This window comes from Diceros bicornis, chromosome 18 (assembly GCF_020826845.1).
Source record: "Diceros bicornis minor isolate mBicDic1 chromosome 18, mDicBic1.mat.cur, whole genome shotgun sequence".
NCBI classification, from domain to species: domain Eukaryota; kingdom Metazoa; phylum Chordata; class Mammalia; order Perissodactyla; family Rhinocerotidae; genus Diceros; species Diceros bicornis.
Genome location: NC_080757.1, coordinates 62,360,439 through 62,372,774, shown reverse-complemented (window position 1 = coordinate 62,372,774; position 12,336 = coordinate 62,360,439). Strand labels below are relative to the sequence as shown.

At 48.5% G+C, this 12,336-nt stretch overlaps 1 protein-coding gene across 5 annotated transcripts in view; it reads left to right on the top strand.

Annotated features, from left to right (window-relative positions):
* B3GNTL1 (UDP-GlcNAc:betaGal beta-1,3-N-acetylglucosaminyltransferase like 1) overlaps positions 1-12,336 on the top strand; it is a 135,005-nt gene that overhangs the window by 104,955 nt on the left and 17,714 nt on the right. For all 5 annotated transcript variants that reach the window (XM_058561983.1, XM_058561982.1, XM_058561984.1 and 2 more), the window contains one exon: positions 6,620-6,744. In XM_058561983.1, the coding sequence (XP_058417966.1) occupies positions 6,620-6,744 (125 nt within the window). The remainder of the gene's footprint in view (positions 1-6,619; positions 6,745-12,336) is intronic.

Genomic DNA, 12,336 nt, shown 5'->3' with positions numbered 1-12,336 from the left:
GGGATGTGGAGACCCCAGGCCAGAAGCAGGTGTGGTGACTCAGGCCCAGGCTCCACCACCTGTCCTGGGGCCCTGGCCACAGTCTTTCCTACTCTGAGCCTCATTCCCTCCTCTTGACATCAGGGTCAGCCATTCACTGACTGCACAGGAGCCACATGGAACCTTGGCTCGGGGCCAGCCCCGGTGCTGATCCCACACACATCCCTCTGCCCCACCACTCCCTCCCTGCCTGTTGCTCACAGCCTCATTTTGGAGGGAGAAACTGGCTCCTCCACTGTCCCCCAAACTGTACCTTGGCCAGACAGCCCCTCATGGCCACCCAGACACACCCTCCAGGAGCAGTGCTCTTCTCATGTTTACGAACGAGCACCTGAGGGGACAGCCATAGGTGTCTGCACCAGGATATAAACCAGGGGCTGGCCCCCAGCCGCTCTGCCACCATGCCAGGCTGCCACTAGCAAGGCCACCTGGTCCTCTTGCCTCCAGGATTGGCCTGAGCAGGGAGCGTTTGTGCCACTGTGCTCCTCCTGTTCCTGGCTTAGGCCATGCCTGGTGGACACATGACCGCCCTGCTCCAGCACCAGCTGGCCTTCCCCTCTCCCCACGCAGCTGGGGTGGGAGGCCAGATCACTTCTCATGGAGGCGTGACAGCTCACGATTTTAGGGTATCAGGCACCATCTTGTGTTCCTGTTTCTCCTCAAATTCACGAGTGGAGAGAGCTTGTGCACGTGCGGCACCACCCTCCCACCAGGGACACCCTCCTCCCCAAGGACCTCGGCTCCACCAGGGGCTGCAGGGGCCAAGGCTTTGTTTTCCAGGTGGGGTGATGTCTCAGCCAGCGGGTTCTCCCTGAAACTAAGACAATAGGTGGGCAAAGGGACACCCCAGCAAGTCTCCCTGCCTCCACCTGCCTCCCTGCAGGTGCTACGAGAAGCCGCTGCTCTTATTGGAGCTGAATCCAAGTACCTCTGTTCATGGTCTTCTGGAGAAATGGTCACCAGGAGACATTCCATGAGAAACACTGATTTAAGTATCTGGTGCATCCTTAAATCATGGCCATGAACAGTCTCAGGATTCGGAAGTGTGTAAGGACTTAATTCTGTTAAGTCTTAATTCTGCTCGAGTTAGTTCTGCCTGTAGAGGAAGCTCCTGAAGGAAAAGAAAGTCCATCCCTCCCTTTGTACTGGGGCTCAGGGACCAGGGACCAGAGATTAGGGACGAGGTACCAGAGATCGGGGACTAGGGCCCAGGGATCAGACATCAGAGACTAGGGCCCAGGGATCAGACATCAGAGACCAGGGACCAGGGATCAGACATCAGAGACCAGGGACAAGGGACCAGGGATCAGAGATCAGGGACCAGGGATTAGGGATCAGAGGTCATGGATCAGAGACCAGAGATCAGGCACCAGGACCAGGGCTGTGATGAGGTCGTAGCTGGAGCAAGTGAGGGATTTGGGGTATGAGGAGGCAGGTCACAGATGGCAGCAGAGTTCACCATCAGAACAACGACACCATGTTTTCATGGTTCCTTCAGGCCTTCCCCAAAGAAACAGGTTGAGCTGAAGAGTTGTTCGTGGAGTGCCTTCCGAGGTGAACACAAGTGCCCTGAGAGCTGGACCTGGGTATGGGGACCACTCCTCAACTAATTCTTCCTGGGCCTTAGTGAAGAGCCAAGATCCCTCCAGGGCCACAGGGCTGCAGTTCTTATCCCGTGGAGAGAGGGGCACATGCCCGAAGCAGCCGGGAACAGTCAACGTGCCGAATGATGCGGCAGGGAGGGGAGGGCAGCAAGACTCAGAGAAGGAGCTGGGCCGAAGGGCTCATGGAGACGGCGTTCAAGAGCTGCAGCCTGCACGGTAGATGGGTTTCTAGTTGGGAAAATGCACTCGCAGAGGCAGCGTGGGAGGGGAGGGGAGTCTGAGACTCAGAGGTGGGTGTGATGGTGGCACAGGATGGCATCCAGCCATGGTAAACAGCCTCAGCTGCGGGGCCAGGAATCTGGATGTCCACAGGAGGCAGCCACTTCAGGCCCTTAAACAAGAAGAAGAGTAACAAAACTGGCGTTTTGTTGGTTCAGAACATGGCTCTTCTGAGGGCAGGTCTGGCTTGGGTGGGAACAGCCTGCAGGAGGCTCGTCATTGCCACAGCAAGAACTGGCTGCTCAGAGGAACTGCCGCCTGGCACTGCAGTCTTGCACATATGCTTTTATATCTGTTGGAAAGAAGCCCAGGCTTGGAACTGCAGTGTGAGGGGTGCTTGTTGGTTTTATAAGTTTTCTCCAAAGGGCAGAAGCCCTCAGCTCCCAGCCATGGGCGAGCTCCTGTCCCTCAGACTCCTGGCCAGCGGCTGGTGTCAGTCCTTTCAGCTGGAGCCATTCTGGTTGGAGTTCTGTGGCTTCTCGTTGTATTTTAATTTGCATTTCCAAGATGACTAATGATATGGAGCAGTTTTTCATGTGCTGATTGGCTACTCGTGTGTTATTTTATGAAGTGTCCAGATCTTTTGCCCACTTTTAAGGGGGTTGTTAAAATTGTATTGTTGAATTGTTCTTTGTCAGGTAGTTGGGGTGGATATTTTCTTCCATTTTCAGTCTCTGGGATTTCCCCTCACTTCCATTTGTTCTGCTCATCTCAAGTTCTGTTCTGAAGACTTTGGAGCAGTAAGATGCGGGCTTCAACCCCTGTTGTGTCCGCTTCCTCCCCACCTGCCCCGCGGTGTGTGCCGGCCCCTGGCCTTCTTCCCTGGGCACAGACTTCAGCCAACCAGAGCCAGAAGCCATCACCTCTCTTGTATTTTAAATTTCTCTTGGTGTTGAAGGAGGTCTGTATCTTGGTCTGGTGGTATCTGTGTTCATCCTATGCATTCTTCTGAAACCTTTTCTGCTCTGCCTTTTTTCAGTTTTTAAAGGTATTTTGACTCCCACCTATTGTCTCTACAACAACCAATGAGTTCATTCTCTTCCCCTCTTTCCCGTCTCCTCCCACTTCTCCCTGCGTGATTTCCACTTGTGTCAGAAGAGAAACATTTGTAGAGGCGTCTCCCACCCACTCTCTGTCTTTGGGGCCCTGGACCTACAGTCACACACACCCATGTTCGCCAGCACAGCTTTTGCTGAAGCTTCTGCAGTCGTCTGTGGGCCTGGCGGAGCTCTGGCCTTCCTTAGGTCCTTGCCGTTCACAACTGTGATCCTAGATCCCTGACACTGGAAGGAGACTTGGGCTATAAGAAAAGCCTTCCGTGAGTCTTGAAAATACCGTTTCCTTGTTGCCTTCGTGTCACTCTTGAGAAGCCTGATGCTCACGAATCCTCTTGACTTTGCCCAGGGGCTGAGAACGATTTCTTTATTGTTTAAAGACGAATAGTTTCACTGGGGTTTGCTTAAAGCTGCTCTGGTGGGCCTTTTCAGTGTGTGGAACCAGGTCTGCTTCTGTTTCTGGAAACTTTTCTTGGCGTGTAGTTTCCAGTGTTAGCTGTGCTCCATTGTTTTGTTGTTCTGTTTCAAAGGCTCTGGTTACACACTGGCTCAATTCTCTTTGTCCGTTTTCCGTTTCAACAACTTTCTCTAACCCTTTTTACTCCTTTCATTATATAATTTTCATTTTCTTGTTTATTTTCCTACATTTCTTCAATGTCTCTTATTAAATTTTTATTCAAATCGGTTTTCCTTTGAGGACCTTGTAATTTAGACTTCATTTCTCATATAATTTTATCTTTTTCTTCTATTTCTTTTTTGAGTTCAGCCAACCATCTTTTATTTAAGAGGTTTATTGAGGTATAATTCAGATTATAACTCATACACATTATACGTCACATTCTGCATCACACGATTCACTTATTAAAATGTGCAGCTCAGTGTGCTTTAGAAAATTCACGGAGATGTACAACCATCGTCACGCTCTGACATTAGAACAGTTTCATCCCAAAAGTAGCTGCATGCCCACGAGCAGTCACGCCCCGTCCCCCGGCGGCCAAGCACTAACACGCTGTCTTCAGGCCTCTTTTTTTTGTCTCCCCTTTTGGGCAAGGGTCCACTTTGCACCGAATTCCATTTGTTACTGGATTTCTGGTTCAAGAGGGGCTCCTCATGTTCTCCAGCGCTCACTGAGGATGCGCAGTCCCACGTGGGGAAGTGCCCACTGAGGGGAAGTGCCCTCAGCCTTCCAGCTGTCTCGTGGTTTGGGGTCTTGTTGTTGCTGTTGTTATGGGGAGGCTTGGATTTCTGTCCACGGATTTCCATCCACGGAAGTGTCTGGTTCTCTGTGTTCCTCTGACACGGGCTCCCTGTAGGTGAAGACGTCCGTCTGTGCGTCCTCGGCACCCGCAGGCGGTCTGCAGATGTCTGACTCCAGGCTGAGCCCTCGTCCCCATGGTGAAGTGCAGCAACCTTCCCGGAGTGCGTTCAGTGGAGGCGCCGGGAGAAGGGCTGGTGTCTCCTGTCCTACAGGATCCTGATCCCTTTTCACCAGGTCTGGGAGGTGCGCCTGCCCTGCCCAACCACCATCTCACCCCCCGGGACCCCTCTGTGCGTCCCTCCTGGGGTGGCTCCAGCTCGGAGTTCCCGTGCTGCTCCTCCCCCCGCAACCGCAGTCTCCACGGAGGATTTGCGCTCAGTTACTCCCACCTGCCTTGACTTTTTCCACGCCGTGTCACCTCTTCCTCCCATCGTGGCCTCTGCAGTTTTCAGCCGGTCAGGGCAGGTCAGGGGAGCCCGGCTTGGTGAACGCGCGCTTGTCGAGGAGCCGGTCGGTGGAGCTGGGGCAGCAGCCCGGTGGGGAGGGGGCACTAAGTGGGACAGACCCCTTCACCTGCAGGGGACAGAGATGCCCCGTGCCTCCTCCAACTAAATCCTCACTTTTCTTTTTGCCAGAAATAAGGAAACTGGGAGAATCAAGTTCTTCCAGGTCATGAGAAGAGAGAACATCTTTTCTGTCTCATTCCCAAACCTATAAAGTACGCCTTTAACGGCACCTTTGAAAATGCAGAAAATCAGAAAAAAGAAAAATATACAAATCACCTGTGAGCCCATCACTACACACCTGCTCTGAGCTTTTATCTTTATTTACTGCAGACAAACTTGAGCAGAGCTGTAAACACAATTTTGAAACTGGATTTTTAACTTAGCATTTTATTATAAATCTTTCCACATCATCATGGTCTTTGTCAAAACTGTTTCAGTTACTGCCCAGTAGTCCCTCGAGTCGCTGTGCACTGATTTCTGCAGCCGTCCCGGACGCTGGCAATGAGAGCGTCCACTCCACGTCGTCACAGGACTGCCCTGGAAGGCTGGGGTTTGTGTTTGGATGGTTCTCGATGAGCCTGCTCTGCTTGGGGCCATGAGGGTGGTCGGCAGGTCCTGGCTCACACGCCTGTGATCGGTGGTGGTTTATACGGCGGCCGGGGGGCAGACTCCGGCACTCACCGCAGCTCTTCAGTGCCGACCTTAGGAATGAGTCAGGAGCTGCCGGGTCCGGCTGCCCCCCAGGGGTGGCGCTCAGCCCGCAAGCAGTGCCCAGGCCTAACCAGGAAGCAGCGGCTCTCTTCTAAATCGTCTTCCGGCCCAGGGAGCAGCAGACAGGACATGTTGGGGTTATCGCTGACCCTGTGAGACCTGGTGCAAACGGGCCCAGTCTGGGGATGCGCTTGGCCCATGGAGCTGGTGAGGAGGTGCCATGGCCCCAAAGGGTGACCGGCCACCAGGCTCTGTCGAGACATCTGTGACCTCAAAAGCCAGCTGTGCCGCCTTCCTCTTGGAAACGGGCAGCGGCCTGGAGGCCCTGAGAGGCCGAGGCTAAGCAGCCATGGGCCTCCTTGGAACTGGTTATCATGGCCGTGGCCCTGCGCTGCCTTGTCTTCACCAAGCTCAGGGTTGGAGAGCTGGCCAAGGAGGCAGGACAGGCTGGAGTCCTTGAGAAATGGCCACTGGGCTGTCAGAAAACTAGCCTTTGCCTGGAGCGATGTGTCCCAGCATCACTGAAGGCCGGGCCCTGGCTGTTGATGGGCTCCGCCTGCTGAATTCACCGTTGGTGACCTGCTGTTGAGAACCAGGAGGGTGAACCCGATCCAGACCCTCCCTCACTCGGTCTTCACTTTTGAATTTAAGAAGGTGAAGGGGAGTTACCTTGGTGTCCATTCTCAGGGCTGAGATGGGCCAGCCCTGGACCAGCAGGGTGGCCACAGGTCCCAGCGCCCTGGCCCTGGTGAGCAGAGGGTGGGGCCGCCCCTTCCTCCTCTTCTCCAGCCTGGGGGAGGGAGGACCTGGGTTCTCATGGGACAGGGGACCCCAGTGAAAAGCTCTGCGGAACCCGGGGGCGGGGCATTCCTCAGGTAGGAGGCCGTGATCGAGGGCGGTGCTGGGGCTTCTGTCTGCCCCTCTGGCACTTTCTTGTCCACGTGGTCACTCTTGCCCAGCAACATCGTGTGCTGGAGGCCGCTGGGCACGTCGTGAACTCCCTATAACCTTGCGGATCCAGCCGGACTTGGGCGGCCGGGGACGCTGGACGGAATTCCGTCTGCGATCACCTGAATCAATGCACAGGCCGAAAGCACTGGCCGCAAGTGCGTCTTCTGTGGTGAGCGGAGCCGCCCGCAACAGCTGACGCTTCTCGTCCTCCCGCAGGGTGTGCCCGAGGACCTGCTGTTCTTCTACAACCACCTCAGGAAGGGCGGCGGGGTCGTCCGGGTGGACCAGAGCCTCCTCCTCTACCGCTACCACCCGAACGCGGCAACCCACTCCGTCCTCGAGTATGTGGGTCCCGATGCTCCAGACACTGAGGGCGGGGTGGCCTGTGAGGAGCTGGCCAAGGTCCAGGCCAGGGGCGATGGGGCAGGTCTCTGCCACCAGGTGGGAGATCCGCAAGTGTGGCCAGCGTGCTGCGCAGAGTGCCGCAGCCTTCACGGAAGGAGGTCGTCTCGGGGTCTGAGGACTAGGTGTTCCCGGGATGAGGCCAATGTCTGTTCTCACTGTTTTGAAGTCAGGTAGAATTCACACATGGCTGTTCTTTTGAAGTCTTGCTCTCGCTTGCTTTGAGCTGACAGGACTCGCAGAGTGAGCCCTGCACACCTCTGATGTGATGACAGGTGGTCTGGGGGCGCCCTCTTCCCTCCCTCGCCCAGGGGAGGCCGCCGTGGATAGCGGTTGAGCCACACCCCCTACTTGGGGCATCACAAGGAGGCCTGCCCACTCCTTCTCTCCCTCTTTTCCCATCGGGCACAGCCCACACGTCCCCCAGGCTCCAAGGCTGCTGGCCTGAGCCGCTGCAGCTAGGTGTGCGCTCAAAGCTGACTGCTGGGGACGGGGCAGGAAAGGGAAATGCAGGTAGGATGACGAGAAGATAATTTGAACTCTGTGTTCATGTGTGTGCATGCGTGTGCATACGTGCCCATGTATGTGCATTTTACATTTTTCTCACAACTACAAGTGTTTGTCCCCTGCAGTGCCTTGCTACCATAACACTGTTCACTTTTGGGAATGGGGAAGAACGGGGCACTCAAACAGGTCTGTTGTTAAGGGATGCTGTGAGTGTAAAGAGCTTGACGCAGGGACGTGCATTCGTGTTTCGGGAGTTGACTTGACTCTGTTTTTCCCCAGAGGTGTGAGATTTGTTGGAATGTTGTGGCTTCTCAACTGGGAATCCTCTGTCCTGGGAGGTCTAATGTCCACTTACACTGAGGGCTGTGATGTCCACCGTCACAGCAGGTGTGATGCCATTTGTCACATTTGGGGGTCCCAGGCTGCAGCATCCATGTGGACTTGGGAGGTCCTTGAACTTTGGCACTTGTGTTGTTCAACATAAAACTTAGCTTCTTTGTTTTCCAGCTTTAAGCAAAAGAACTTGATTTCCCTTGTCTTTTGTTAAATCTGAATTTTGATACAGTAGCTTTAGTGGAGCATCGTTGTTTGGGAGTTTGTTGTCATGAACCTGATTCAATGTAAGTGTGATTTGCACACATAGGGAAAAGGTCATTTCACAGGAGGACATAACAATCCTGAATGTTTTTACCCCTAATCACAGAGTTTCAAGATACATGAAGCAAAAACTGACAGAAATAAAGGGAGAAAATGACAAATCCACAATTACAGTTGGAGATTTTAATACTTCTGTCTCAGAAATTGACAGAAGTAGGGGTAATCTGTATTAACCAACCTGACCTAATTGACATTTACAGAACACTACACTCAACTGCAGAATACACATTCTTTTAAAGTGCAAGATAGGGGCTGGCCCGGTGGCGTAGTGGTTAAGTTTGCACGCTCCACTTTGGCAGCCCGGGGTTCTCGGGTTCGGATCCCAGGCGTGGACCTACACACTGCTTATCAAGCCATGCTGTGGCAGGTGTCCCACATATAAAGTAGAGGAAGATGGGCACGGATATTAGCCCAGGGTCGATCTTCTTTAGCAAAAATGAAGAGGAGGATTGGCCACAGATGTTAGCTCAGGGCTAATCTTCCTCACAAAATAAATAAAGTGCAAGATAGATAATATTTTGGACCACAAAACAAATCTGAATAAATTTCAAATGATTGAAATCACAAATCCACAGGGTATGTTTTATGACCACATAGAATTCAGTTAGAAATCCTTAAGACACCTTGAAAATCCAAAATATTTGGAAATTAAGCAACCAAGGGGAAAAAAATCACAAAGGAAATTACCAAAAATCATTTAATTTGATGACAGTTAAAATGATACGTCAGAATTTGTGGAATTTAGATAAAGCAGAGTCTACAGTAAAATTGTATAGCTTTAGAAGCTCATATTATAAAAGAAGAAACTAAGCAATTATGCAAGTCTCCACTTTTAAAAGTTACTAAAGTAATATCAAAATAAACGCAACTAAATAGAAGGAAAGAAATGAAGAATGGAAAATGATGAAATTGAAAATGGACAGTCAATAGAAAAACATCAGCAAAACCAAGAATTGGTTGTTTGAAATAAAATCAATAAAATTGACAAACCTCTAGCAAGATTGATTTAAAACAGAAAAGAAAATACAGATTACCAATGTATTGAGAATGAAACAGGAGACATCACTATGGATCCTACAAATACTTAAAGTATAAATAAAAATTACATTTGTAATTTTAAAACTTTCCATAAAGAAAAGCCAAGCTAGATGGCTTTACTGATATATCCTATCAAAGAGTTAAGGAAGAAATAATACCAACCTTACAGAAATTCCTTCAGAAAATAGAAGAGGAGAAAGATCTACTGGGTGTTGGGAAGGAGCTCCCAGTTCACTCGATGAGACCAGCATGACTCTGATACCAAAATGCTACAAGAACATTACAGAAAATAAAATTAAAGACCAATATTCCTTATTAAAATAGATGTAAAAATCATTCACAAAATATTGCCAAACGAATATAATGTGTGTCAATTATACCTCAATTTAAAAAAGAAAGAAAAAAAATATTACCAAGTCAAATTCAGAAATACATATGAAAGGATAATACATCATGAATACACATCTGGTTCAACATTCAAAAATCAATTAGTATGGTTTACTACAGTAACAGAATAAAGGATGAAAACCACATGATCAGCCCAGTAGCTGCAGAAAAAGCATTTGACAAAATTCAATAACCATTCATAATTTTTTTTAAATGTCAGAAAACTAGAAATAGAAGGAAACTTTCTCAATCTGATAATATCTACACAAACCTACAACTAACCTCATACTTAATAATTAAAGACTAAATGCTTTCCCTCTTAAGATCAGGAATAAGCAAGGTGAGAGTTCACGACTTCTATTCAACGTCGTAACAGAGGTCAGTGCAATAAGACAAGAAAAAGAAAAGATATAAGCGTTAGAAAGTGAAAGTAAAACTATCATCATTTGTAGATGGCATGATTATGTTTCATAGGAAATCAGAACCAATAATTTAGCAACTTTTCCAGGATCCAAGTTCAGGATATATATATTTACATGTTTGCATGAACACACACATACAAACACACACAATCTCTATAGACCTGCAATGAACAATTTAAAAATGCAGTTTTGGGCCGGCCCCATGGCTTAGTGGTTAAGTGCGCGCGCTCCGCTGCTGGCGGACCGGGTTCGATCCCGGGCGTGCACTGACGCACCGCTTCCCCGGCCATGCTGAGGCCGCGTCCCACATACAGCAACTAGAAGGATGTGCAGCTGTGACATACAACTATCTACTGGGGCTTTGGGGGGGAAAAATAAATAAAATTTTAAAAAAAAATTTAAAAATGCAGTTTTAAAAAAATGTTTGATGGCATCAAAAATAAAATACTTATGGGTAAATTTAACAAGGTATGTGTATATGCTCTAAAAATCACAGAAAAAAATTGCTGAGGGAAATTAAAGAAAATCTATAATATAAATGGGGAGATATACCACATTCATGGATTAGAAGACAAAGTATTGTTAATGCCAGTTCTCCGCAAATTGATCTGTAGAGTCAATGCAATCCCAGTAAAAGTCTCAGCTGGCTTCTTTGTAGAAACTGATAATTGGCTTCTAAAATTCACGTGGGAAGCCAAAGGACCCAGAATGGCCTAACAACCTTGAAAAGAACAAAATTTGAGGACTCACGGTACCTGATTTTAAGACTTACTCTGAAGCTACAGCAGTCAGGAAAATGGAGTGGTAACATAAAGACAGACAAACAGATCAATGAGACAGAGGATCCAGAAACAGACTCATTATTATACACCCCATTGATTTTCAACCAAGTCCCCAAAGGCATTCAAGGGAAAAAGGAAAATGTTTTCAACAAACAGAGCAATTGGATATCCATATGGGGAAAAAAAGAATCTCACATCATATAGAAAAATTAATTCTAGATGGATCCCAGATATAAATACAGAAGCAGCTAAAATATAAAGCTTCTGAAAGAAAACATTAGGGAATATCTTCACAACTTGGAGATAGGCAAAAGTTTATTAGCAAGGACATGAGAATCATTTAAAAATTGATAAATTGGACTTCATCAAAATTAAAAACTTTTGCTCATAAAAAGATACCATTAGGATGGGGCCGGCCCGGTGGCACAAGTGGTTAAGTGCACACGCTCCGCTGCGGCGGCCCGGGGTTCGCCAGTTCGGATCCTGGGCACGCACCGACGTGCTGCTTGGCAAGCCATGCTGTGGCGGCATCCCATATAAAGTGGAGGAGGATGGGCCAAGATGTTAGCCCAGGGCCAGTCTTCCTCAGCAAAAAAAAAGGAGGGTTGTCAGATGTTAGCTCAAGGCTGATCTTCCTCACAAAAAAGAAAAAAAAATACCATTAGGAAAATGAGTAGGCAAACCACAGACTGGGAGAAAATATTCACAATACATATATCTGACAGAGGACTAGTATGGAGGACATACATATAAAGAACCCCTACCACGAAATAATAAAAAGACAATCTAATAAAAATAGGCAAAATACTGCACTCGCACAACACTTCACAAAGCAATAATATATAAATGGTCAATGAGCACATGAAAAAGTGCTCATCATTACCATCAGAGAGATGCAAATTAAACCCACTGCACACCCACTAGGAGGGTTAAAATGAATGTCTGGCAATTGCACATGGTGGCGAGGATGCGGAACTGGCAAAACTCTCATGCATTGTTCTTGGGAGTGTGAATGGTATATCCTCTTTGGAAAACTGTTTGGCATTTTTTATTAATTAAATTGATAGCTGCCCTGTGAGCCAGCAATTCTATGTCTAGTTGTTTATCCAAGAGAAATGGAAACATTGCTCAACACATCACTACAGATAATAGCCAAGAACTGGGAACAACCACAATATCCATCAACAGGTGAATGGATACACCAAGTTTGCTGTAATGGGAGGATCCTCAGCCTTAAAAGAAAACAAGCTACTGATACTTGTAAGAATGTGGATTAATGTCAAAAAAGTATGGTTAGTAAAAGAAGCTAGACACAAAAGCATGCCTCCCGTGGGATTCCACTTATGTGAAGTCTCCAATAGGCAGAACCAGTCCACAGCGAGAGAAACTAGAACCCTGGCTTTCTCTGGGGAAGGAGGCACATGGAACTGCTCTGCGTCTTGACAGGGGTGGGTCACATGGATATATATGTGTGTTATAACCCACTGACCGTACACACACTTAAGATCCTTGCACTTCACTCTATGTAAATTATACCTTCATTAAAAGTTTAAAAATATCTGACAAGTGTTTCTTCAACAAAGTAATCTGTCCCCCACCATAATGGAGTTGGAAACTCTGTGTGAATAAAGTACTAAGGTGGTCGTCTCGGCACAATTCTGCAGAGCTGTGAAATGCTGGGACATCCGGAATCTTCCACAGGGCTGTGAAATGCTGCAAAGGTTCGCATACATGTGTC